This window comes from Pleurodeles waltl, chromosome 7 (assembly GCF_031143425.1).
Source record: "Pleurodeles waltl isolate 20211129_DDA chromosome 7, aPleWal1.hap1.20221129, whole genome shotgun sequence".
Taxonomy (NCBI): domain Eukaryota; kingdom Metazoa; phylum Chordata; class Amphibia; order Caudata; family Salamandridae; genus Pleurodeles; species Pleurodeles waltl.
The window spans coordinates 541,537,278-541,564,595 of NC_090446.1; the positions used below are offsets into that span (position 1 = coordinate 541,537,278).

At 46.6% G+C, this 27,318-nt stretch overlaps 1 protein-coding gene across 1 annotated transcript in view; it reads left to right on the forward strand.

Moving 5' to 3' along the window:
- Positions 1 to 27,318, forward strand: part of LOC138304316 (membrane-spanning 4-domains subfamily A member 4D-like) — a 301,440-nt gene that overhangs the window by 206,167 nt on the left and 67,955 nt on the right. Inside the window, exon 4 of the mRNA XM_069244273.1 lies at positions 745 to 801. Coding sequence (XP_069100374.1) covers positions 745 to 801 — 57 coding nt within the window. The remainder of the gene's footprint in view (positions 1 to 744; positions 802 to 27,318) is intronic.

A 27,318-nucleotide genomic window follows, 5' to 3' on the forward strand; every position in this document is an offset into this window, starting at 1 on the left:
TTCCTTAGCTTTTATACAGCACCTCCTGATTGGTGGAACATGAGAGGAAGCCTTGTTAGAGTACAGTATAATCTCGACTGGTAACTTAGTCAGCCCTGAAAGTGTTCCTCTTAATCTCGCCAAACATAATTATAGTCTTCATCTTCCACTGGAAAAATTAAAGCAGGTAAATATCACTCTGGGCCGAGTGACATACAATGACTGGGGCATTACACCTCCTAATGTATTCATATTCTGTTAAATAGTTGGGTACAGGTGCTTTCCGTCACGTATGTTGAGGAATTTTTACATACATGCAGACAAAAATGCACACACTTCTCCCTTTCTCTATTTTAAAAGTCTCCCAAAATGTTGGTAAATTTACAAAATACTGTGTATTCCCTCTTTTAGTACCCCTACCAATCTGCATTCTTCTCTCTTTTTACTGCCTATTAAGCCTTTCTCATTCACCCTGACTCCGTACAATGTATTTTTATATTATATGCCACCGTGACTGTTGGTAAATCTGAAGCTCAACTATGCCCCCCCCCCCAATCTTACTGACCAAGCTATGCCCCTGTCTAGAACAGTTTTACATTTGCATTGTAAAATGTTTTAATGAATGGGTATGTTTAAAGGTGATTAGTCATCAGAGCGACCAGATTCCTTAAACAATTGCCAAAAACAACTATTAGTTACATGCAAAAGTGATTACTCAAAGGTCACTATTGTCACTGACACTGCATTTTGTTTCCTTTCCAACAGTATATCATTTCTGGATCTCTATCTGTTGCTGCAGCCAACAACCCTAAGATCAGCCTGGTAAGAAGGTCGTTCTTACTCTGTTTATTGAGAAGAAGAATTTCACAGAGTAATGGAATTGTTTCATTTCTTATGCCCAGATGTCTATAGTTTCCATATTGCCATAATGCTTGATCCCTCATCAAAGTCCTCACTAATGAGATTTCTGCACTTTTTGCAAACGAATTGCGAGCAAAATTAAAATCTTCCTGGCCCGAGCACACTCTTTCCAGATCCAAAAGGAGGCGAGGCTTAGCGTAAACCCTTCCAGATGTTGTGCTTTTTATTATGTTTAGGCAGGGAATTACATGATTGAAAGATTTTGCAAAGCAGGATCGTTGTGGTTCTCCCCTTATGTAAGGCAGAAGAAGATGAGAATGAAGAAGTGTGTGAATGAATGTGTTTAGACGCAATGCAGAACAGATTTGGGAGAGTTGAATGGTGTTTGTAACAGGGTCAGACTGGGGCGGAAATTAGGTCTTAGCTTCAAGATAGAATTGGCTCACACCTGTGGACTGAGTAATAAAACAAGCATTTGCAATTCAATAAGTCTTGCACATTTCAAACAAATTAATTGTCAGCTTTTGACAACAGCACCCACCAGCAAAAACAAAAAAGAAACCATGAGAAGAAACTGAGAAAAGACGACATGGCAAAATAAAATAAAGTTAGCTTTAAAAAAATAAAAATTTGCAATTTTGTGCCTGCGGGCACATTTTGTGCCAGCCACACGCCTCCTGTTTGCGGGGCACTAAAAGGTAAATCAACAAATAGTACCTTGATCACATCAGGAGCGGTGGACGGGTACTAATTAAGTTGCATTAATTAGTGCTTGATCCTTGCGCCACACTGGGAAATGGAAGTGATGCCAGGTGTGCCTTGACGAATTACGAGGCTGTAAAGAAAAGTGCTACACAAGCCAACAAATCGTGAGTGACAGGTGGGCTCCAAGCCCTGTACTGAACACAACAGTCTCTCGTAAGTGAGATGCATGCGCTAGCACATGTAGTCGTAGGCTCGACCCTAAAAAAAGTGGGCACATTTGTAAATTGTTTGACTGCGCCTTTTAATATGTGCTGTCATGTTAGTCTCTGAGGGGTAAGCGCAGGTATTTGTTCTTGCTGCGGGCAATTAGTGGCAATATCAGAGAAATGTGCCAGTGAAATCATGAATTTTGTTCCCTATAAAAAAGATAGAAACATTGACACAGTGTGATTCTCCCATCCACGCTGCATGTGGTGAGATAACAGCACCCACAACCTGCACAGTGCTGCTTGCTACTGCCCCTTAGTCTTTATTTAATGATGTTAACAGCACTGGCCCATGCGCTGCTACAAAACCGCCCTACCACACCACAAAACCAGCCTACCACATCACAGATCCAGCATAAAATGCCATAAAACCAGTCGACACAGTGACGTGTAAAACTGGCCCATTTGGCACTGCCAGACTGCCCTATAGGCCAGTCTGACCCTAGTTTGTACTCTGTGTGTCAAAGTTTATGAAATAGTTTGTGAATACTTTCAAGTGTCTTTCTCACCTAGGAGCCAGAGCAACCATGGCTGAGAAGGCAACCTCCATGATTGACAGATGCATTCCTTGTATCTACATCTTTTAGTATTTTGGTGAAGGGGCTGTCAAAAATACTTTTCAGCACTAGCAGTGGGAGGAGCTATCTTCTACCTCAGAAGTAAAAGCAAAGAATTTCTTGGATGTGTCCATTGGACAGTAGGTAATTCTGGGGCACTGTCTCTTTAAGCTTCCCTTTCTGCTTTCTCAAAGGTGGTCCCAAGTAAAATACAGGGGTTGGAAAATGCAGGTGAAGAGGATCTAGACTTTGAACCTTATTTAGAGTTTGGCGGAGGGGGTTACTCTGTCATAAATGTGACGGATATCCCATCCACCGTATGGAGATCGTAATATGGTGGATGGAATATCTGTCATGTTCGTGACAGAGTAATCTGTCTGCCAAACTCTAAATCAGGCCCATAGTTCCTACTAGTGTTCCAGAATATAAATTCTAAATATTTTTTGGAGAGATCAGAGTAAAAGTGCCAGTTGTATTGTGGACTGTTCTTTCTTCTGATGATTACACTGAATTGAAAGAGACAGTTATTTGAGCTGTTTAGGAGTTTTACCTTTCTTTAAGCTCTTTAAATATTTTGTTTGGTGTGTGGGCATGATTTTTTATCCTCCTTCACAGGAATCACACATCATCAAGGTCAAAGGATCTTTGGACTCAGAAAGATGTGTGGTGAACCATAAACAAAATTACATCAGCACTACCCCAACAATTTAGACACTATGATCAACGTGGCCACGGAATGAAAACTCCAATTGTATGAAGTTCAAACTTTTTTACAACCACAAGCTCAAAGTCATGAAGACAGTGTGTACAACTATATTGTAAATGTACATAGTAGGCAATGCATCTAAATAAGTTCAGATGAATTAGCATTAGTAGATCTAAGCATTCAAGAAGAAAAATACATAGCCTCAATATAGAAATGACCCTTAGATCCAGGTTTCTAATCATTAGCAAATGCAAGTTCAGCAGTGTCAGTAATCATTGGCTGGGCACAAGTCAACCCTACAACTAACCAAATTAGGAAAATACATGTGTGGTGAAGAACACATGTGGGCAAAATAAAAAAACACAAAAGAGTACAAAAATAATTTAAAAAAAGGAATAACTTGGACAACAAATAACTAACTAAAAAAACGGAGCATCAGCATATTACAGTTCTAACCCAAAACGGACATTTCAAAGGGGCAACAGCAAATGGCATAGAGGAAGATACCGCTCCAAGGGTACATCATTCAGGAATTCTTCATCAGCAAAGCTTCAAGTCTTCAGGCAAGCATCTGGAGACAGTGAGTGACAAATTTCCCCAAATTACGGCATATTATTCCACAAGAACCATTCCACTTCATCAATAGGGTCAGTCATTATTACGTAAAAGGGGCATCATCCAATCACATTAAGTCAGGGAACATTAAATTGAAACGTTACAGAACCTTCAAAGGTTTTAAGATGGGGTTATCTCATTTCTGTATGACTCCAAAAAGGTCTGTAACAAATGTATGCAATTTCAATCCATGTTCCTGTAGTTGATTCTTTTCAAAGAAAATTATACACGTTCTTTCTTGCTTAAACAATGAGCTTTTTGCAAAAGGGCCTCTGCTTCTCATGGAAACGAAATCTGAAAGAAATCTTCATGTTATGAAAAAATGTTACTCCATCACTTTTACATGACTGCAAACTGTAAGCTCTGTAGGTCTCAGTTAAGCTAACATAAATCAGTGCATTTATATTCACCTACTATACTAAAATAAAACACATATAAACTATTGAATTCAGCATTAGTAAGGCCTCATTAATAATTAATAATACAAACAGCTCTTTTACTGTATTTCATTGAATACAGCAGAGAAGTGCATTTTCTTAATTGCATACCTATTTAATACGCATAAACCACTCATTAATCATTAGGAAACTACATTTGTTTAATCATATGTATTTAGTCTAAGGTCTAAATTATACATTAATGTAAATGTATCCCTCTAGCATGGGGTTAAATACAAAAGGCACCAATGTTGAGTATGTGACTTTCTAATAGATGCACATTTAAAATGTGTGTCAGTACAGCTTTCTCCGTTAGGCCATTAATTTTGAAATATGATTGTCAAATTCTAATAACTTTGTGGCATTAAAACGTGACTAAACATTTACGCTCTAGCAGTTCCTCCTATGATGGCAATGTATGCAGTCACTAAAAGGACATGGTATCAATGAATTTTTGTAGTAAGGTCTGCTGTAACTCTATATTTTCTGGAGAATACAATAATAAATGCTTCTCCTAGTCTCATTTCTATCCACTCTTTCATTTGCTTGTTTTTGTTTCTTTTCTCTTTCCATCTCTTGTATAGTTTGTAAAGTACAAGTTTAACTATGACACATAAAGCCATAATCAGCAAAGGCCTCAAGATGGTTCCCACTATTCCCTTTCCTAGATCTCCAAACTGTTTTCCAAAGGCAGAAAAACAAAAATACACTCCCAATATCTTCCCAGGCTACAAGTGGCTGTCAAACCTTTTGGGTCTCTTTTCAGGTCAGTCATGTTGGCAATGTACTTTCTTATCTCCTTACTATTATCAGGTATATATGTGCAGCAAAGCTAAGCATGCAACTTTTTATAGAATCGCGCCCTCTTTTGCGAGTAAGATGTCCAACGCAAACGATTTTGCAAAACCATTGATCTCACAGCAACCATCTCAGTATCCATTAACAACATAGGTGGTCATTACAACCCTGGCGGTCGGTGTTAAAGCGGCAGTAAGACCGCCAACAGGCCAGCGGTAAAAAATTTGGAATCACGACCGTGGCGGAAACCGCCAACAAAGACAGCCACTTTAACACTCCGACCGCCACTACGGTACAAACAAACAGACAGGCAGAAGACAATGTACCGCCCACACTATTATGACAGGCCAATCCGCCACCTTTTCCGGGGCGGATTCACTGCGGATAAAAACACGGCGTAAACAGGAATCCCGAAGGGAAAACGCTCACCTCTACACGCTCCATGAGGAACAAGGACGCCATGGACCCGGAACTCCAAATTCTACCTGCAATAGTCTTCCTGCTCCTCTACCAGGGGCACGAACGCCGGCGGCGAAGACCACGTGAGTACTGCACCTACGACACAGAGGAGGGGGGAGGCAAAAAACAGGGACACACACACGCAACACCCCCTCCCCCACCCTCACCCACTACAACACACACACTAATGCATATCAATACATCACAGTTACACCCCCCGTACCTCCCGCAAGAATGCAAATGCAATAGAAAATGAGTGTAACCATTGGAATATATTAAAAGCAAGTAGGCAGAAATATATATATACACCATGTACATAATATATACCAAGCATAGGAGTCCAGGTAGTGTTCTAAGAAAGTCCGTGGAACACTGGGACCACACGGTATGGGCGAGGCCCACACAAGATCCCCGACCATGATGGAGAGAACACTGCATAGGCATCAGAGAGCAACTAAACAGGCACCTAAGGGGGGCACCTCAGCCGCTTGAGTGCACAACGCCAAATCCTCGAGGGGCCCACATGCCCACTGTTCCATCCTGGGGAGTGCAAAGCCACAGTCTCACAAGTCTCTACAGTGGGTGGTTTGCCCACTGTACAATCCTCGGGAGTGCAAATCCACAGTCTCTCAAGTCTCTACAGTGGGTGGGTTGCCCACTGTTCAATCCTGGGGAGTGCAAAGCCACAGTCTCCCAAGTGGATGCCTTTCTCCACTGGTTCTGGAGGGGGCTTTGTGTCCAGAGTACTTCATCCTGCCAAGGACAGAGGGAGTGGATGCCTTTCTCCACTGGTTCTGGAGGCGGCATGGTGCCCAGAGTGCTTCATCCTGCCAAGGACAGAGGGAGTGGATGCCTTTCTCCACTGGTTCTGGAGGGGGCATGGTGCCCAGAGTGCTTCATCCTGTCAAGGACAGAGGGAGTGGATGCCTTTCTCCACTGGTTCTGGAGGGCGCATGGTGCCCAGAGTGCTTCATCCTGCCAAGGACAGAGGGAGTGGATGCCTTTCTCCACTGGTTCTGGAGGGGGCATGGTGCCCAGAGTGCTTCATCCTGCCAAGGACAGAGGGAGTGCATGCCTTTCTCCACTGGTTCTGGAGGGGGCTTTGTGCCCAGAGTGCTTCATCCTGCTAAGGACAGAGGGAGTGGATGTATCTCTCCACTGGTTCTGGAGGGGGCATGGTGCCCAGAGTGCTTCATCCTGCCAAGGACAGAGGGAGTGGATGCCTTTCTCCACTGGTTCTGGAGGGGGCATGGTGCCCAGAGTGCTTCATCCTGCCAAGGACAGAGGTAGTGGATTTATCTCTCCACTGGTTCTGGAGGGGGCATGGTGCCCAGAGTGCATCATTCACCCTGTGACGGACTCAGTTGCGTCAGTGCCCTTGCCGCTCATGGCCCAGCAGTGCTTGAGATGGCGGTGCCCTGTGCAGCGGTGCTTGAGATGGCGGTCTCCATTGCAGGGTCTCAGCTGCTGGTGGTCCTTAATGGCCCAACGGGGCTTTTGCTGGCGGTCCTTCATGGCCCAACGGGGCTTTTGCTGGCGGTCCTTCATGGCCCAACGGGGCTTTTGCTGGCGGTCCTTCATAGCCCAACAGGGCTTTTCCTGGTGGTGCTTCATGGCCCAACTGGGCTTTTGCTGGCGGTCCTTCATGGCCCAACGAGGCTTTTGCTGGCGGTCCTTCATGGCCCAACGGGGCTGGTGCTAGCGGTGGCCTCCTGGGGTGGTGGGCTGGTGCTGGCAGTGGCCTCCTGGGCAGTGGGGCTGGTGCTGGCGGTGGCCTCCTGGGCAGCGGGGATGATGGCGGTCTTCTCCGCTGTGCTGCTCTTCCCAGACTTGCCAGGTTTCTTGTGGCCCTTCCCCACCTTGGAAGGTGTCACAGCTGACTCCACACTCCCACCTGTACCCCTGGGAGCGGCTTTGGTGGCTGGAGTCTTTCCCCTCTCCCGCCGGGCACTGGCCAACTTCTGATGCTTCACAGGTGGGAGACTGTCTGTGCTGTGGCTCCGTGCCACATTGGCTGCCCTGGTGGCCGGTGCACTCCAGATTCTGGTGACTACAGGAACCACTGGTCCCGGAGATGTTGTGGCTGAGGTGCTAGTTCGGGACCTATGAGATGGACGGGGTGGGGGAGGTGTGGGAAAGAGGTCAAGGGTGGATAGGAAAAAAAAATTGGACACACTGGGACGGGTAGCTGGAGGGGGTTTGGGAGTGGAGGAAGAGGTGGTGGTTGTAGGAGGTGTACATTTGGTGACTTTGGGTGAAGGTGCATGCACTGGAGGCTGTCGTGAGATGGATGGCTGTTGGGTGGGTGTGTGCCTGCGTTTGTGTATCTTGGGAGAGGGCGTCACAAACACACTTGGAGAGTACACAGGGGACGTGTGAATGGTAGTGGGGGTGGTGACTGCACGTGAGCGAGGGTGGTGGTGGGTGTGCTGGAGAGGGACGTTGTGGCTGTAGATGTAGTGCATGCAGGTGTGAGTGTAGATGAGACTGGGAGGGAGGATGGAGACGAGGAGGAGGGGGACACAGTGGAGGCAGTGGATGTTGCTGTGTCTGCATGTGTGTGATGCTTGCGTGAATGCCTGTGGGATGTGTGGTGCTTATGTTTGCCTGAGCTACCCTTGGGTGTTGACCTGTGTGCATGTTGGTCTGTAGGTGTGCTTGGGATAGGCTGAGGTACAGGGGATTGGGTCGGGGTGGAGGAAGTTGGAGGGGGGAGGCTAGAGACGGGGACAATGGCTGCAATCAGTGCTGAGGCCAAAGTCTGAAAAGCTTGCTGAAGGGCCGCCTGACCAGAATGAATGCCCTCCAGGAATGCATTTGTGTGTTGCAACTGCCTCTCTACACCCTGGATGGCATTCAAAATGGTAGACTGCCCAACAGTGAGGGACCTGAGGAGGTCAATGGCCTCCTCACTGAGGGCAGCAGGGGTGACTGGGGCAGGGCCTGAGGTGCCTGGGGCGAAGGTGATGCCCACCCTTCTGGGTGAGCAGACATGGGGCAAAGGCTAAGGTGCTGCTGGGATGGCAGTGCTGGTAGGGGGGTGGCGGCTGTACCTGTAGATGCGGGGGGCACAGATGTTGCCGCCACCACAAGGGAGCTCCCATCTGAGGACGAGTCTGTGTCGCTGGTCTCAGCTCCTGTCCCCGCCGTGGAGCTCCCCTCGCCCTCTGTCCCACTGGTGAATTCAGACTCCATAGTGTTGCCCTCCAGGGCCATGTGGGATGCAGCTCCCTCGTGCTCCGGTGACACTGCTCCTCTGCCTGATGATGCTAATGCACACAAGAACAGGGATACCACAAAAAGGGGGTGTGGGAGACAGAAGAGAGAGATGTTGAGTGCATGCATTACCGCTACCGTTGGCGGACACAACAGACACAGAAGCCCCCTGCACTACGCCGCGCTCTTGGGCTCCACTGTTCAATTCCTGGGAAATGGCCTAGAAGGCTATGTCGACATCTGCACACATAGATGACACAGGGGCATGACTAGGTGTACTTGGCACTCTACAGAGGTGGGGTGGGGTGCCACATGGCCTGCCTTACGGAGGTGCCTTGCCTACGGAACTCTCCCTGGCCTAGGGAAACCCACAGCCCACCTCCCCCACCCAGACACCTCCACTGCACGAAAAGTCAGCAGAATTAGAGTGTACTCACCGCCTTGTGTCTGCTGTGATGCCCTCAAGCGCCCATCCAACTCCGGGTAGGCCACTGCCAGGATCCAGAACATCAGGGGGGTCATGGTGCGACGGGCACTTCTCCCACTTTGGGAGGCCATCCCCAGCTGAGTCTCTGAAGTCTTTTTGCTCCAGCAGCAAATGTCCTCCCATCTTTTACGGCAGTGGGTGCTCCGTCTGTCGTAGACCCCCAGGGTCCGGACGTCCTTGGCGATGGCACGCCAAATATCTTTTTTCTGGTGGGCACTGACCTACATGAAATGTACAGGGGAAAAAGAGAAGTTATTACCAACTGCACCGTCAAAGTGATTGGCCCCCATCCCTACACTTGCCATGTGGCACATGCATTCACCGTCTTTCATGCGCGCAGCACTCTCCCCCCTTCCTTCTTACATCCAGCCCTCTCCACACAGGCATAGCCCATACAACATGCTCCCTGTGTACATACCTGTTTGTCTGGAGGACCGTAGAGTAGTGTGTACTGGGGGAGGACCCCATCCACGAGCTTCTCCAACTCCTCCGATGTGAAGGCAGGGGCCCTTTCCCCAGACACTCGAGCCATTGTCTCTTCCAGACCGAGGTCACAGCAGCACTTGCAGTGTAGGTCCTCTCCTGTCGAAGATCAGGTATCGAGTGATTGAACAGATAGAAAATGGCAGTCACGTCCGCGGTGGTGCGTACCGTCACCACCGGCGTACATCGTCATTTGCTCCTGGGACCCATAGGGTCCAATCTTAACCAATGCAGCATTGCGCCGTGGTCTTCGACCGCTTACCGCGACGGTGTAAAACGCCTGCGCAGTTACCTCACATCCCATTGTCCCACTTTAGAGGTCAGGCAGCCGCCATTTCAGGGGCCCACATGGCTTCATTTCCAACTGCGTCACACATACCTAGGCCTAGACTCAACACACATACAGGCCACCTTTTGTGTATGATTGGTGTTCTGGGTAAACTGTGGGTACGTACCTCTGAGTTGTTTGACTCTGTGCTCGCTGTTGTCCTTCATAGGCACCGTCCACTGGGACATGTGAGGAGATGGCGGCATCCTCCGGTGTACCGACCGTTGGTGGACCTGTCAACAATGGAGGAGCGACATGTCATAATCACATACAGGCTTACTTTGCCACAATCCAGGAACTGTGTACCCAGTTGGAGCCAGACCTAATGTCAGCAATCCGCCATCCCACAGGAATCCCCCCTCAAGTGCAGGTGCTGTCAGTGCTCCATTTCCTTGCAAGTGGGTCATTTCAAACAACAGTGGCGATAGCATCAGGGATGTCTCAGCCTATGTTTTCAAACATATTGTTCAGAGTGTTGTCTGCCCTTCTGAAACACATGCGGAGCTACATCGTTTTCCCTCAGGTGGAGGATTTGCCTACAGTGAAAAGTGATTTCTACGCCCTGGGACATATCCCCAACATCATAGGTGCCATTGATGGGATCCATGTGGCTTTGGTCCCCCCCACAGGAGTGAACAGGTGTACAGAAACCGGAAGAGTTATTATTCTATGAAAGTACAGATGGTATGTTTGGCTGACCAGTACATCTCCCACGTGAATGCCAAGTTCCCTGGCTCAGTGCATGACGCCTACATCCTGCGGAATAGCAGCATCCCTTATGCGATGGGGCAACTCCAGAGGCACCGTGTGTGGCTATTAGGTGAGCACCTGGAGGCAAGTCAGTGGGAATGGTTGTCTGGGTCTGGGGTTACCCTACAGGTTAGTGTGTGCCTAACAGTTGTCCCTCACCATTTGCAGGTGACTCTGGTTACCCCAACCTGTCATGGCTACTGACCCCAGTGAGGAATCCCAGGACAAGGGCAGAGGAACCCTACAATGAGGCCCATGGGTGAACTAGGAGGGTGATTGAGCGGACCTTCGGCCTCCTGAAGGCCAGGTTCCGATGCCTCCATATGACACGTGGATCCCTATTCTACTCACCAAAGAAGGCGTGCCAGATCATCTTGGCCTGCTGTATGCTTCATAACTTGGCATTGCGATGACAGGTGCCTTTTCTGCAGGAGGATGGTCCAGATGGCGGTGTTGTTGCAGCTGCGGAGCCTGTGGATAGTGAAGACGAGGAAGCAGAGGAAGAAGACATGAACAACAGGGAGTCAGTGATCCAGCAATATTTCCATTGAGACACATTTAAGAGTACAGACCTGCCTACTACATGTACTTAAACACTACTACCTCTCTACTGTGTGTCGTTTTCACCCAATGTATGGTCACTGAGTTGTCACTTTCCTTTACGATTTCACAGATGTGGGTCCCACTGTGTGACATGTCCTTTGATCCCTCATGGACTTGAGCTGTGTGACATAGGTATGTTGACATTACATTTGAAAGAGCATTTTGTCACTGTAATTGCTAATACACTATTTCGAAATCACAGACAGACTCCAGATTGTTTTGTGTTTTAAGTGTGTTTATTTAAGTGCTCAATATTGGAGGGGGTAGTGAAATGGTGAGAGGTGATGGCGGAGGAATGTCAATGGCAGAGTCCAGTCTATTAGTCTCACAGGTGCATTGCCCAAATGGGCATAGGAAGTGGAGCTGGGGCAGTTTAAGGATGGACAGGGTGACAAAGTGGGACAGTAGGATGACAATCAGGGTGTTCTCATTTCTTGGTGGGGGACTTGGCATCGTGCTCTGTCTGTGTCCTGGATCTCTGGGACCGTTTGCGTGGTGGTTCTCCCTCTGCAGGGTGTGGGGTGCTGGTGTGGTGGTCCTGTGGCGGGGCGTCCTGTCCACTAGCGCCGGCGGAGGTGGTGGGCAGTTCATCGTCCATGCTAGTGTCAGGGGCCCCTTGTAGTGCCACAGTGTCGCTCCTGGTGTTGAGTACTTCCTTCAGCACCCCTACGATGGTGCCCAGGGTGGAGCTGATGGTTCTGAGTTCCTCCCTGAAGCCCATATACTGTTCCTCCTGCAGGCGCTGGGTCTCCTGAATCTTGGCTAGTACCGTTACCATTGTCTCCTGGGAGTGGTGGTAGGCCCCCATGATGGAGGAGAGGGCCTCGTGGAGAGTGGGTTCCCTTGGCCTGTCTGCCCCCTGTCACACAGCAGCTCTCCCAGTTCCCCTGTGTTCCTGGGCCTCCATCCCCTGGAACGTGTGCCCACTACCACTGCCCCCAGGTCCCTGTTGTTGTTGGGGTGGTGGGTTATCCTGGGTTCCCTGTAGTGGTGGCCACACTGCTGATTGACGTGTCCTGGGGACGGAGTTATGGGCCCGCTGGGTGGGTGCTGTGCTGGTGTTTCCAGAGGGGGGAAGGTCTGTGATGGCCTGTGCCAGTGTGAGGGGAACCAACTGTCCGAGGTCCCCGATAGGCCAGGCTGGTCATCTAGATCCAGTTGGAAAGAGATGCTGTCATCACTTGACATGTGTGGACCCTCCTGTCCGGTGACGTTGGGTAGGGGTCCTGCAGGGGTATAAAAGGATGGTTATTACATCTGTATGTGCCATGGTGTGCAATGGGTGGGTGAGCGTGTACCCCAGTGCTTGCATTCCTGTGTGGGAGCTTGTGTGATGGTGGTTTAGGGGGTTAAATGAGTATGTGCAGTGGGCATGCTTTAGTGATGGGTGTCCATGCTTTGTTGTTGCATGCAGGGCTTGGTGTTGGGATGGGTGGTTTGTGATTTTGGGACATATGTGAGGAGTTGGGGTGCTGGGGGTGAGGGTGGGGGTATGTGATAGCATGCAGGTAGGGTGGGGGATGTAATAGTTAAGATTTGACTTACCAGAGTCCATTCCTCCAGCTACTCCTGCGAGGCCCTCAGGATGCAGAATCGCCAAGACCTGCTCCTCCCATGTTGTTAGTTGTGGGTGAGGAGGTGGGAGTCCGCCGCCAGTCCGCTGAACCGCCTGGTGGTGTCTTGAGACCACGGAACGCACATTCCCCCGTAGGTCGTTCCACCTCTTCCTGATGTCCTCCCGATTTCTTGGGTGCTGTCCCACTGCATTGACCCTGTCCACTATTCTTTGCCATAGCTCCATCTTCCTTGCAATTGAGGTATGCTGCACCTGTGATCCGAATAGCTGTGGCTCTACCCGGATAATTTCCTCCACCATGACCCTGAGCTCCTCCTCCAAGAACCTGGGGTGTCTTTGCCGTGCCATGGGGTGGTGTACGTGATGTGTGGGGTGGATTGTTCAGTGATAAGTGTGCTGATATGTAGTTTTGTGTTGTGTGAGGTGCGTGGACGTTGTGTGGGTGATGGTGTTGTGTGCCTGTGGATTCTGTTGTTCTTGCTGGTGGTGTCTCTCTCTGGCCTTCTTTCGGAATTTTTTGTCGTGAGGGTTTGTGGGTGATGTGGGTGTGTGTTTTATATTGTAATGGGTGGGTGGGAGTGGTGTGTGTATGTGTATCAGGTGTGTGTATATTTCGAATTGTCCAATGTGGCTGTGTTTTGTATATGTGTGTGTATTTTGAGAGCGGCGGTGTGTACCGCCAATGGAAAACCGCTGTTGAAAGACCGCCGCGTGGATTCGTGTGGCGTGATAGTGTGGGTGTATTTCTGTTGGCGTGAAGGTGGAGGTTTTGTTTTCGCCAGTTTATCACTGACCTTTTGTAGGAAGTTGGCTCTGTATGTGCTATTTCAAAGTAAGGAATAGCATGCACAGAGTCCAAGGGTTCCCCTTAGAGGTAAAATAGTGGTAAAAATAGATAATACTAATGCTCTATTTTGTGGTAGTGTGGTCGAGCAGTAGGCTTATCCAAGGAGTAGTGTTAAGCATTTGTTGTACATACACATAGACAATAAATGAGGTACACACACTCAGAGACAAATCCAGCCAATAGGTTTTTATATAGAAAAATATCTTTTCTTAGTTTATTTTAAGAACCACAGGTTCAAATTCTACATGTAATATCTCATTCGAAAGGTATTGCAGGTAAGTACTTTAGGAACTTCAAATCATCAAAATTGCATGTATACTTTTCAAGTTATTCACAAATAGCTGTTTTAAAAGTGGACACAGTGCAATTTTCACAGTTCCTGGGGGAGGTAAGTTTTTGTTAGTTTTACCAGGTAAGTACGACACTTACAGGGTTCAGTTCTTGGTCCAAGGTAGCCCACCGTTGGGGGTTCAGAGCAACCCCAAAGTCACCACACCAGCAGCTCAGGGCCGGTCAGGTGCAGAGTTCAAAGTGGTGCCCAAAACACATAGGCTAGAATGGAGAGAAGGGGGTGCCCCGGTTCCGGTCTGCTTGCAGGTAAGTACCCGCGTCTTCGGAGGGCAGACCAGGGGGGTTTTGTAGGGCACCGGGGGGGACACAAGCCCACACAGAAATTTCACCCTCAGCAGCGCGGGGGCGGCCGGGTGCAGTGTAGGAACAGGCGTCGGGTTCGCAATGTTAGTCTATGAGAGATCTCGGGATCTCTTCAGCGCTGCAGGCAGGCAAGGGGGGGGGTTCCTCGGGGAAACCTCCACTTGGGCAAGGGAGAGGGACTCCTGGGGGTCACTTCTCCAGTGAAAGTCCGGTCCTTCAGGTCCTGGGGGCTGCGGGTGCAGGGTCTCTCCCAGGTGTCGGGACTTGGGATTCAAAGAGTCGCGGTCAGGGGAAGCCTCGGGATTCCCTCTGCAGGCGGCGCTGTGGGGGCTCAGGGGGGACAGGTTTTTGTACTCACAGTCTTAGAGTAGTCCTGGGGTCCCTCCTGAGGTGTTGGATCGCCACCAGCCGAGTCGGGGTCGCCGGGTGCAGTGTTGCAAGTCTCACGCTTCTTGCGGGGAGCTTGCAGGGTTCTTTAAAGCTGCTGGAAACAAAGTTGCAGCTTTTCTTGGAGCAGGTCCGCTGTCCTCGGGAGTTTCTTGTCTTTTCGAAGCAGGGGCAGTCCTCAGAGGATGTCGAGGTCGCTGGTCCCTTTGGAAGGCGTCGCTGGAGCAGGATCTTTGGAAGGCAGGAGACAGGCCGGTGAGTTTCTGGAGCCAAGGCAGTTGTCGTCTTCTGGTCTTCCTCTGCAGGGGTTTTCAGCTAGGCAGTCCTTCTTCTTGTAGTTGCAGGAATCTAATTTTCTAGGGTTCAGGGTAGCCCTTAAATACTAAATTTAAGGGCGTGTTTAGGTCTGGGGGGTTAGTAGCCAATGGCTACTAGCCCTGAGGGTGGGTACACCCTCTTTGTGCCTCCTCCCAAGGGGAGGGGGTCACAATCCTAACCCTATTGGGGGAATCCTCCATCTGCAAGATGGAGGATTTCTAAAAGTCAGAGTCACCTCAGCTCAGGACACCTTAGGGGCTGTCCTGACTGGCCAGTGACTCCTCCTTGTTGCTTTCTTTGTTCCCTCCAGCCTTGCCGCCAAAAGTGGGGGCCGTGGCCGGAGGGGGCGGGCAACTCCACTAAGCTGGAGTGCCCTGCTGGGCTGTGACAAAGGGGTGAGCCTTTGAGGCTCACCGCCAGGTGTCACAGCTCCTGCCTGGGGGAGGTGTTAGCATCTCCACCCAGTGCAGGCTTTGTTACTGGCCTCAGAGTGACAAAGGCACTCTCCCCATGGGGCCAGCAACATGTCTCTGGTGTGGCAGGCTGCTGGAACTAGTCAGCCTACACAGACAGTCGGTTAAGTTTCAGGGGGCACCTCTAAGGTGCCCTCTGGGGTGTATTTTGCAATAAAATGTACACTGGCATCAGTGTGCATTTATTGTGCTGAGAAGTTTGATACCAAACTTCCCAGTTTTCAGTGTAGCCATTATGGTGCTGTGGAGTTCGTGTTTGACAGACTCCCAGACCATATACTCTTATGGCTACCCTGCACTTACAATGTCTAAGGTTTTGTTTAGACACTGTAGGGGTACCATGCTCATGCACTGGCACCCTCACCTATGGTATAGTGCACCCTGCCTTAGGGCTGTAAGGCCTGCTAGAGGGGTGTCTTACCTATACTGCATAGGCAGTGAGAGGCTGGCATGGCACCCTGAGGGGAGTGCCATGTCGACTTACTCGTTTTGTCCCCACTAGCACACACAAGCTGGCAAGCAGTGTGTCTGTGCTGAGTGAGAGGTCTCCAGGGTGGCATAAGACATGCTGCAGCCCTTAGAGACCTTCCTTGGCATCAGGGCCCTTGGTACTAGAAGTACCAGTTACAAGGGACTTATCTGGATGCCAGGGTCTGCCAATTGTGGATACAAAAGTACAGGTTAGGGAAAGAACACTGGTGCTGGGGCCTGGTTAGCAGGCCTCAGCACACTTTCAATTGTAAACATAGCATCAGCAAAGGCAAAAAGTCAGGGGGCAACCATGCCAAGGAGGCATTTCCTTACACCTTTGCTGTGGCGAACTTGTGTGGGTGTCTGAATTTTGGCAGATTCCGAAATGTGGGTCATAATAGCTGTGGCGGTTTTCCGCGGCAGTGTGTTGGTGGTCTTCTACACGGCGGTAAGCTGCTTTTACCGCCAATGTTGTAATGAGGGCCATAGCTCCTGCAGTGTCAGTAGATAATTAATCTACTACTGTTGTCAACTTTCTAATTTTGATAACATTGAAGATCACACCCACTGATGGAATAAATGCTCCAAAAATGTCTCCTGTAATGTCTGCTGCACCAGCTCCTTTTTTGATTCTGGAATTCGATTTCTCATCCCAGATCAGGTATTCAACTCTGTCCATGTGATAAACTTTTAGAAAAACTATTCAAAGATAACATGTACGATACCAGTCTTTTGACAGCTTGTAATAGGCATTATTCCCCACATATGAAATAAACACCGGGTATGGCAGGATCCTGCCCATTTAACATAGAGGTCCATGTACTTTTAAGCATAAAACATGTATGCGTTCACTATCTCCTACAAAGTGTGTCTCTGTCTTTGACTGTAGGCTGTGTATACATAGTTTTCCTACATGCTGCCAATCTAAAGCTAAGAATCCTTGATTATTTTTCACTGATGCATGTGCAGGGTCTCTATCCCAGATTTGTAAAACTTCTCCTTTTTCTATCTTGGCTTTCATTGCCCTCCTTCTGTCGTGTACTTGTCCAATGAACCCCTCTTCTACTGGTATAAGCATGCAGGTCAAATTATTCTTGTGTGCATATGCAGTTCCAAAAGTCAGGGTAGGTTCAAGGAATCCTCCCACAATGTCAATGTTTTTAGCTTTAGCAGTACTACTCGGGTGGTTCAAGATAAGCACATAAGAAAAGACTAAGGCCCTCATTCTGACCTTGGCGGGCGGCGGAGGCCGACCGCCAAAGTCCCGCCGTCAAGTTACCGTTCCGCGGTCGAAAGACCGCGGCGGTAATTCTGACTTTCCCGCTGGGCTGGCTGGCGGTCGCCTTCAGACCGCCAGCCAGCCCAGCGGGAAAGAGGCTTCCACGATGAAGCCGGCTCGGAATCGAGCCGGCGGAGTGGAAGCTGTGCGACGGGTGCAGTTGCACCCGTCGCGTATTTCACTGTCTGCGCAGCAGACAGTGAAATACTTGTAGGGGCCCTCTTACGGGGGCCCCTGCAATGCCCATGCCAGTGGCATGGGCACTGCAGGGGCCCCCAGGGGCCCCGCGACCCCCCCTACCGCCATCCGGATCTCGGCGGTCCGACCGCCGGGATCTGGATGGCGGTAGGGGGGGTCGGAATCCCCGCGGCGGTGCAGCAAGCTGCGCCGCCGCGGAGGATTCAATGGGGCCGCGGTACACTGGCGGGACCCCGCCAGTGGTGCCGGTCCGACCGCGGCTTTACCGCCGCGGTCGGAATCCCCATTGGAGCACCGCCGGCTTGTCGGCGGTGCTCCCGCGGTCCTCCGCCCTGGCGGTCAAAGACCGCCAGGGTCAGAATGAGGGCCTAAATCATAATTTGAGTAGAAGTATTGATAATACTCCTGCCCATAAAACAACGTTACTAACATACCACATGAAATTCCATATGTTAATAGCAAACTGTGATAAGTGATTCCTTCCTGAAGTGATGAAGGGATTTGGATACACACATAATAGTCATCCACTTCCATGGTCTCAACATATTCATACAACAACTTATGATACACATTAGATGTAAAATCTCCCTTAGAACTGTTGGTGTGTAATAATTGCTCATCTTCATACAGAGAATGTTGGTCTATGGTCAAATCTTGGGAAGTCTGAACATTTGTGACTGAAATGTTCTCACTCTGATTCTCCAAAGGCAACTCACTCCGACGATCATTAAAATAATCACAATCACACATACTATTGCTAATCCTATACACACCTACGTACACTTACTCCTCTTACTTCATTCAGGTTTCATGGGTTGTCTGGATTCAAACCACATTATAACTCAAATCAGAAAAATCAAAATCAAAAATGCAAAAGTGGCTTTTATATAGTTCACTGTCTCTTTCAGGCTTTTCTTTGTTTGAGCAAAGCAAAATCAAAAATCAATCTTCTTAAAATTTCAGCAGTTATTCACAAAGGGCCAGATGTATCAAACATTTTTGCGGTCGGTATGTAACAAGTCCACTTTGCGATTCAGTAAGTTGTTAAGGGACCCCTTCCCCTTTGTGAATGCATGCAAAAACATTTTTTAAGAGCAGGCAGTGGTCTGTGAAACCTTTTCATTTTTCATTTTTAAACGCATCCCGTTTACCGTTAAGGAAACAGGGCTGCATTTAAAAAAAATAGATTGCTTTATTGAAAAGCAATCACAGACATGGTGGTCTGCTGAGCCCAGCAGGCCATCATCCCTGTGATCGTAGCTATTCGCAATGACTCGCAAATTGCGACCTACCTCATGAATATTAATGAGGGAGGTCCATTTGCGAACACTTGCGAATCGAAGTAAGAAACTCCTGGAGTTTCATACGTTACAATAGCGATTACTTAATTGCAATTCGCTAAAATCGCAATTAGGTAATCGCTATTGTAAGAAATGATACATCTGGCCCAAAGTTCTTAATCTTCTGTAAAGTTCAATTAAGAGTTTTTCTATATACAAATGTTCAACAATCACTATTAAAAGTTCAAGTGTCTCTAATAATACATCATATGAGAATCACTTATGAGTACTTACAGCAAATAATGTCTTTGCTCTTCAAGTGGCTATGAGATTTCAACATTCACTTCAAGCACAGTTTCAAGTTCCAGAATGTTCAGCTGCAGTCAAATTGTTAGAACAAAAAGCAATGAGCTCCTTCTCCCAATCATCAGCTGTGAAATAAGACCATTCAGTAGCTGAATATCTGTGACTTGGCATTCTTTTTCTTTTCTTCCTTCTTGAACAACCTTCTGTTTCATTGTCACTTTGGTCTGATTAGTGCAATAGTCGGTGACACATTTATCACTGGTTCTGGGTTTTCTCAGGTCACTGGTCTCCTGTTATTACTCTTTTCTCTGGGATGACTAGGATTACAATGCTTACTAGGCTAGCAGGAGTCGCCTGTCTCTGCCTAGGCCTTTCTGTACCAAGAACTGCTGTTGACTTGCTCAGACTTTCACCAGAATGTGAATGCTCTGCAGTAGCCACTTGTCCAGTCCCCTCACAGATTGGGTGACCTGGACCCTCTCTCTCACTGTAACAAATCCTTCAGAAACAGGCACTGTTTCAACAAGGGTACTTGATCTTTGCGAGTGTGACTTACATGGACCCAGTTCAGAAGACCAGCACGCTTCACTGCTGTCGTAGTCACCGGGACAATCTGATAGGGTCCTTTCCAACGTGGCTCTAACCATGATTTCCTTGCATGCTATTTCACAAGGATCCATTCACCAGAAATCAAGTCTTGGCAAAGTTTTTGTTGCTGCTGTGCAGTTGCTTCTCCAACCTGGCGAGACAAAGAACATGCCACATCATCCAATCATTTGCAATATCACTGCACAAAATCATCTGTAATGTTCACAAGAGCATTTGCAGGCACTGCTGGCAGTCTCGTAACTCAACCCATGATAATGCCATGTGGAGATAAGCCTGTCTTTCTGTCAGGTGTACTTTGCATACTCATTAAAACAAGAGGCAAAGCATCTGGCTATTTCATTGATGTGGATGCACATACGTTCACCAGTTGAGACTTTAGTGTTCTGTTTATCTGTTCTACCAATCCTGAGGCTTCTGGTCTGTAACTGCAAATCAATATTTGCTCAACTTGTAATGGTGCAGACAACAATTTAATAATTTAACTGTTGAAATGAGTTCCTCAATCTGATTCCAGAGAAGTTGGAAACCAGAAGCAAGGCATTAATTCCCTCAATAGCAGCTTTGCAACTGTGAGACTATCATTCCTGTAGGTGGGGTGAGCCTCTACCCAATGAGAGAACACACACACCATAACAATACATATCTCAGTGCATTGCACACTGGCATTTCAATTAAATCAAGTAGTATTCGGTTGAAAGGTCCTCCTGATCTACCTATGTGACCACAGTGCATTTCCTACATTCATTTGTTGACACATTACACATCTTTGACACACTGCTTCTGCTACCAATCTGAATCTAGGATTGTGCCATGTTTGCCTGAACGTTCTAATCATTGTATCCCTTTCAACATGAGCTTATCCATGATAATATCTTGCCATCCAAGGCAATAAGCTGCTTGGCAACACTGCTTTAACTTCATTTGTCACCCAAACTTCATTTCTCTGGACACAACCTGCTCTAATCCAACCCTGTTTTTCTTCCTCTGCCACTTCATCCTGTAACTTTTTCACTTCCTCCCAGGTATCAATAGCTGTCATAAAGAAACCATGGAAGTGTCTCATCATTATTATCAATCAGTCAATCATAGCGTTTGTAAAGCACAGCACTATCACCCTTAAGGGTATCTGGGTGCCGAGGGTGCCACATCTCAGTTGAAAAGCAATGTCTTGAGTCTTCTTCTGAAGTCTGCCCGGGAGGGAGCTGTTCAGAGGTGGATGGGCAGTCTGTTCCAGGACTTGTCTGCTCTGTAGAAGAAGGAGCGGCTTCCGCTGTGATGGATGGGGGTGGTGTGTGCGAGGTTTAGCGAGGCGGAGTGTAGTTTTTTTGCTGGGACATAGAAGCTCAGTCAATGGTTAATGTAGGACGGCTCTAAGTTTTGGAGAGCCTTGTATGCGAGAGTGAGGATTTTTAATTGGTATCTCTTCTGGACGGGGAGCCAGGGAGGTTCCTGAGATGTGGGGTGATGCTTGAGCGCTTGGGGAGGTTGACAATGAGTCTGGTCGTGGTGTTCTATAGAGTCTGGGGTCTTTTAAATAGCTCGGAGGAGACTCTAGTGTATAGAGCATTGCCATAGTAGAGGCGGCTGGTAACTAGGGCATGCGCAACGGTCTTTCTGCTGTCAGTAGGGATCAATTTAAAGATTCGACAGAGCAGACAGAGGATGTAGAAGTAGGAGGAGGCGACTGAGTTCACTTGTCGATTCGTAGATAGTTGGCAATCGAGGATGATGCCGAGGTTTCATGCGTGGTCTGATGGAGATAGGCATTGGTCTGAGTTCTGCTGGCCAACAACTGTGGTCCCATAAGGAGGTGTTTTTCCCGAAGATCAGTACTTCTGTTTTATCAGTGTTTAGTTTGAGGCAGCTGTTTTTCAACCAACTTACTACAATGGTCATGGCATTGTGAAAGTTGGCTTTGGCATTGTGGGCATCTTCGGTGAGAGAGAGGATTAATTAAGTGTCGTCAGTGTAGGAGATGATATTGAGTCCATAGGATCCGACGATGTCCTCGAGGAGGCTCATGTACGTGTTGGACAGGGTTGGGCTGAGGGAGGATCCGTAAGTGATGTTCTTTGGTGTAGAACTGAAGGGAGGAAGGCAGATGCTCTGCATGCGACCTGAGAGGAAAGAGGCAAACTACTTAAGTCTGTTTTGTTGAATGCCTACGTTTTGGAATCTGTTGAGTAGAGTGTGCTGGGTGACAGAATCAACCACTATGGAGAGGTCCAGAAGGATCAGAGCTGCCAGAGCTACAGAGTGGGAGACAAAAACATTCAGAGGATTGCCTATAACAATGCCTTTACACTGCTCTGTGCTGATGCTCACAGATGCTACTGCCTTCAAACAACCAGGCAACTCAGCAGACACAGGATCAAATGTAGCTGAAAAATAAGCTAATGTTTTATTTACATTTCCATGCACCTGTGTCAAAACAGAAAGAGCACAACCTTCTCTTTTGCAGCAAAACAAAGAAAAACATATATTGTAGTCTGGCATTCCCAGAGCTGAGGCTCAGCGCAGGCTTCCTCTCAACTCAGAGAAGGCACACATGCATTCATCATCAAATGGTACAGGATCAGACACATCCTTGTGTGTCAGTCTCTGTAAGGGCTTGGACACAAGAAAAAAATCAGTATCCATTGGTGGCAGTAGCCAACCATTCCTAAAAACATCTTGATATCTCTCTCAGTCACTGGAGGATTGATTTGCATGATTGCTGTAACTCTCACTTGGTACACCTTTCTCTATGTGGTGACTTAAGTGTTTTACTTCCCTTTGACAGTACTGCAACTTTGCTGGGGAACCTGTGTGTCCATTTTCTCCTAAATAATTCAGTAACGCTATGGTATCTCTCCTGAATGTGTTGTGTGAATTTTATGCAATTATCAAAACATCAATGTGTTGCACCAAAACTGAATGATAGAGCATTTTTTAAGGACTCCAAATTGTTTTTCAAAATCTGGTTAAAAATTGATGCTGACTCCGTATAACCTTGAGGCGTATGACACCATGCGGAAAAATGACTGCGAAATTTGAAGGCAAATAAGAAATGCCTTTCTTCATGCAAGGGAATGGAAAAGTAAGCCTGGCACAAGTAAATGATTAAAAAGCATTCTGCTTCACACAGGATCTGAAACAAAATCACTGATGGATTTGGTACCACTGAAAAACATGGACAGCAATTTTGTTCACTTTTCTCAGGTCCTGAACTATGTGGGATTTTCCATTGGGCGTCCGCAATCCTAAAATATGGTAATTACATGGGCTTCTCATAATTTCTTTCAGAACACCTTGCTCAATAAAAGTTTCACTGAAAGGGGTTATTCCTCCAATTACTTCTGGGGTCATGTTGTGGGGTGGTATTCTCGGATGCACTGCATTTGACGTCACTGATATTTTAACTGGATCAACTCCTTTTATGAGTTCTATATTGTTTACTGAAAAATCCCAAACTTCAGGGAAAGCTATCTCCTGTATTTCTTCAGACAAGTCATTGCATGTCATCACTGGATACAGCGCGACAAGCAGGTACTGTTCTGCAATGTTACAAGGGACATCTTCTTCTAGCTCCACCGCCGCGGTCGTAACACGCCGGATTGTACCGCCAGCCTGTTGGTGGTACAATTGCCAAAACAGCCCTGGCAGTTTTTGACCGCCAGGGTTGTAATGAGGCCCATTGTGTCCCATAACATTGCCATTTATGTATGGACCATGTTGATCTACTTCTAAGGATGTGGCTAACATGCAATGCTCATCATCAGAACTGTTACTGTGAAATGTTTCTGCAAATTCCTCATCACTTAAATCAATTAAGGGAAATTGTGATGTTATCTGATTCACATTTGCGTTTGCCATCTGATTCTTGTTTTGCTGAGGAACAATCACCTGCTGCTGTGTCATCGGGGCTTGGGGCACTTGCATCTGCTGTCCTGTCGACACTTGCACATTTAGGATTTGGGAACTTTCAACTCTATAAAATTGAACCTGATTATTACCTTGAGTTTGAGCAACTCCAGCATTCTGTGTCAAATTATTTACATTATCATAGGGACATTCCCTCCGCCAATGTCTAAAATTTCTGCAAGCATGACATGGATTTGTTTTCTTCAATTACTGAACATCAACCAAATTTGGACTCTGATGAACCTGAACACCATCTTCTCTACCTCTAAAACGAGGCACATATGTAACCTGCTTTTGCACACTTTGCATTCCACTTGTATGCACCATCACTGGTGGGTTTTGGACTCCTTTTTTGAGCAGCTTTCAATTGCTCCACCATCAGCTTTTCCTTCAACGTTTTCTGTTCAAATTCAGTTTCAGCGCTACAGTACTTTGCATACTGCAAAATCTCATCAATGGACTTTTCTGCCAACAAATTAAATGTAGCTGGATTGTTGCACTAATCTCTGGCTTCAAAACTTGCATAAACCTAAACACAAAATGACCCATGTCTTTCAGCTCAAAGTTTTCTGCACCAGTATGATGTTTAAAAGCTTACAACAATTTCTCATTAAATGCATGAATGGACTATTTAGTTTCCTGAGATGTCCTATCAGTGTTTTGCCAATCAATATCTTTTGGGCCACTTTGTTTTTCAGAAACTCATTCACCATATAACGTTTTCATTACCTCTTCAGACGGAACACCTGTAACTGGATCTCTCAGTAGTTCACGATCTGGCCAATCAGCACTCCCCTTACATTCAACTCACAACTCAGCTGGAACCACAATGTCAAAGAAAGTATTCAAATCTTCCAACAGGCATTTTGAAAGTTACACAAACATTTCTGTCTGCTTGTACCATTACACTGCCTTCTCTATCAATCCCTGGTAATCATTTGTGAACAACAAGATGTCACTTCTACTCCAAGGGACATACACTTAACCTCCACCAGGTATCTCTCTCCTGGGCATCACCTTTACATTATCCTCAGCTTGATTTGCTCCCGCCGGAGACAAATTCTGCTTTGCTTTCTTCTGAACCCTTTTCTTCTGCCTTCCCATTTACCTAATGCTTCCCTTGTTTTTATGTATGTAATCAATCCTTTAATATGCATTCTCATTCTGGATGATCTCCTGTTAGCATTGTCTTTGGTGCTGAACTCTAATCTGTAATGTCTTTTCAGGGGTTTAGATTTTTCTAAATCCACTTAATATTTCTCAGCCAATTCTGCAAATTTCTCATAAGTCTGTCCTGATCCCTGTGTGACATCTTTGCACATAAACCCCAATATATCTTTTGTGTATGTTTCAAATTGAGCTATTTCTATCATTCCTAAAATCAATTCATTTAATTTTAATCTGGGCACATTCACTGTTGTGTCTCTGGTGTCTTCTGTACTCTCAGGTTACCATTTGTTGCGCCTGCTGCATTTTGTGGACTCAGAATGTTTAACCAATCTGTCAACTGTTGGGCTGAAAAACTTTGCAAAAGACTATTATTTCTCTGTGGCACATCTACTTGTGGGATACTGCAGTGTATATTCATGAGCTGATCTGGTGTGGGCATATAAGGAAGTGGAGTCCCCTGTTGAAACCTCGCATCAAGTACTGGACCTGCCTGATTTAATATCTGATTGGGTTCTGCAGTTCATGTAGGGGTCAAAGATGAAACATGAGAAGCTATTTTCTCCATCTCCAAATTGATTGAAAATACTTATCTCTGCACACCAATTGGTGGAATCCCTGTGCATACAGCTGGTTCTTCAGGAAATGTAGAACCATTTACTGATTAGGTATTACTTCCAGGATTTCCTGAAGCAAACAAAGGAACAACTAGGCCCATAGTCAAAGGAGCTTTGACTATCAGGAATTAACATTCCAGTACTTTGGCCTGTAAAAACAGTACTGAGAGTTTGTCCTGTTTGACTCAGGGCAATATTTGATATTCTGCACTGGTGTTGTTACATTAGGGGTCTGTATTGTCTGATTCACATCGGGACTTGGCATTACCTGATTCATTACTGGGCTGGCCACTAATTGATTTACAGTTGGACTTGAAATGGACGGTGCTGTATTAACACTCGGAACTGGTGTATAAACCACAGGTTGTGTCCCTAAACTAGCAGGCATACTTGAAATGGTCTGATTCAGGAACTGTGCAACTGGAACAGCTGGCACATTCGGGACTACATTTTGTACTACTTCACCACAGATTTGTGCATCAATTGAATTATACGGTGGGGGACGATTCATCAAAAGCTGATTATAAACTCATCATTTGAATCACTCTTATATGTAACTGTCTTTTTAACTTGATCTTCTGCTACCTGTTCTTTCTTTCCTGTCTGTTTCTTTCTTGTCTTAGTGTTTTCATCCTTTACTTGACTTGAAATAGCTGGAAACATTCTCACTCCATCTGTCAGAGTCACCAGATCCTCGGGGTCTGTGCACATTCCCAACACTTCCACCACAAGACAGCTCCAAAACTCTGATTAGAATTGTCACAGAGTCTAAGAGAGTCCAAGTGGGGAAAAGGGGATTAGGAAGGTAACAGCTGGGAAAGAGACCTGTAGGAAGCAAAAAGGTTAAAACACACAATATCAAAATTATATCATATTAATCAGCACTAGGTTATGACTCTAAGCATTGTCATTCTGAAAACACATGAAAAACCTAAGCATAGACTTAAATAACTAGGCTTCAAGATGACTGGATACCTGTGAGGGAATCAAGAAAGGTTAAATGCAACTTTCAAAATAAAATATTATCTTTTGCATGAGGATCAGAAAATAATCTAAATGATTTCTAAACCATCATATGAATCGTGTTTGAGAAACTAATTATGTACATACAACATTACATCTAGAACTCTAGCATTCGTTTGCTTTCACATAATTGCCAGAACATGAATTGCGCACATTGCAGAAGTTCACAAAGGTTGTAAGTACCATGGAATGATTGTGCACCATGAATAACAAAAAATAGACTCGAGAAATAAATCACGCGTCTTGCCAACTCGAAAGCCACCAAATAAATGCCATGAAGTGGTAGCGCATAATGAACACCGTGATTTTAAACACAAGAAATGAATCGCGCGTTGTGCCGATTCGAATGTCAGCCAGTAAATGTCAAGAAATGGTAACACGCAATGAATATCATGAATTAGACACAAGAAAAGGAATTGTGTGACTTGCCGATTCGAATGTCAACATATGAATGTCAGGAAATGGTGGCGTACAATGTATAACATGAATTACACACGAGAAATTAATCATGCGTCTTGCCGATTTGAAGGCCACCATGTAACTGCCAACAAATGTTAGCGCACAAAGAATATCAAGGGTTAAAGCATGAGAAACGAATCGCGCATCTTGCTGATTCGAATGCCACCATGAAACTGCCAAGAAATGGTAGTGCACAATGAATATCAAGGGTTAAATCACGAGAAACGAATCACGTGTCTTGCCAATTCGAATGTCACCATGAAACTGCCAAGAAATGGTAGCACACAATGAATATCAAGGGTTAAATTACGAGAAACGAATCACGCGTCTTGCCGATTCGAATGCCACCATGAAACTGCCAAGAAATGGTAGCGCACAATGATTATCAAGGGTTAAAGCGCGAGAAACAAATCGTGCATCTTGCCGATTCGAATGCCACCATGAAACTGCCAAGAAATGGTGGCGCACAATGAATATCAAGAGTTAAAGCACAAGAAACGA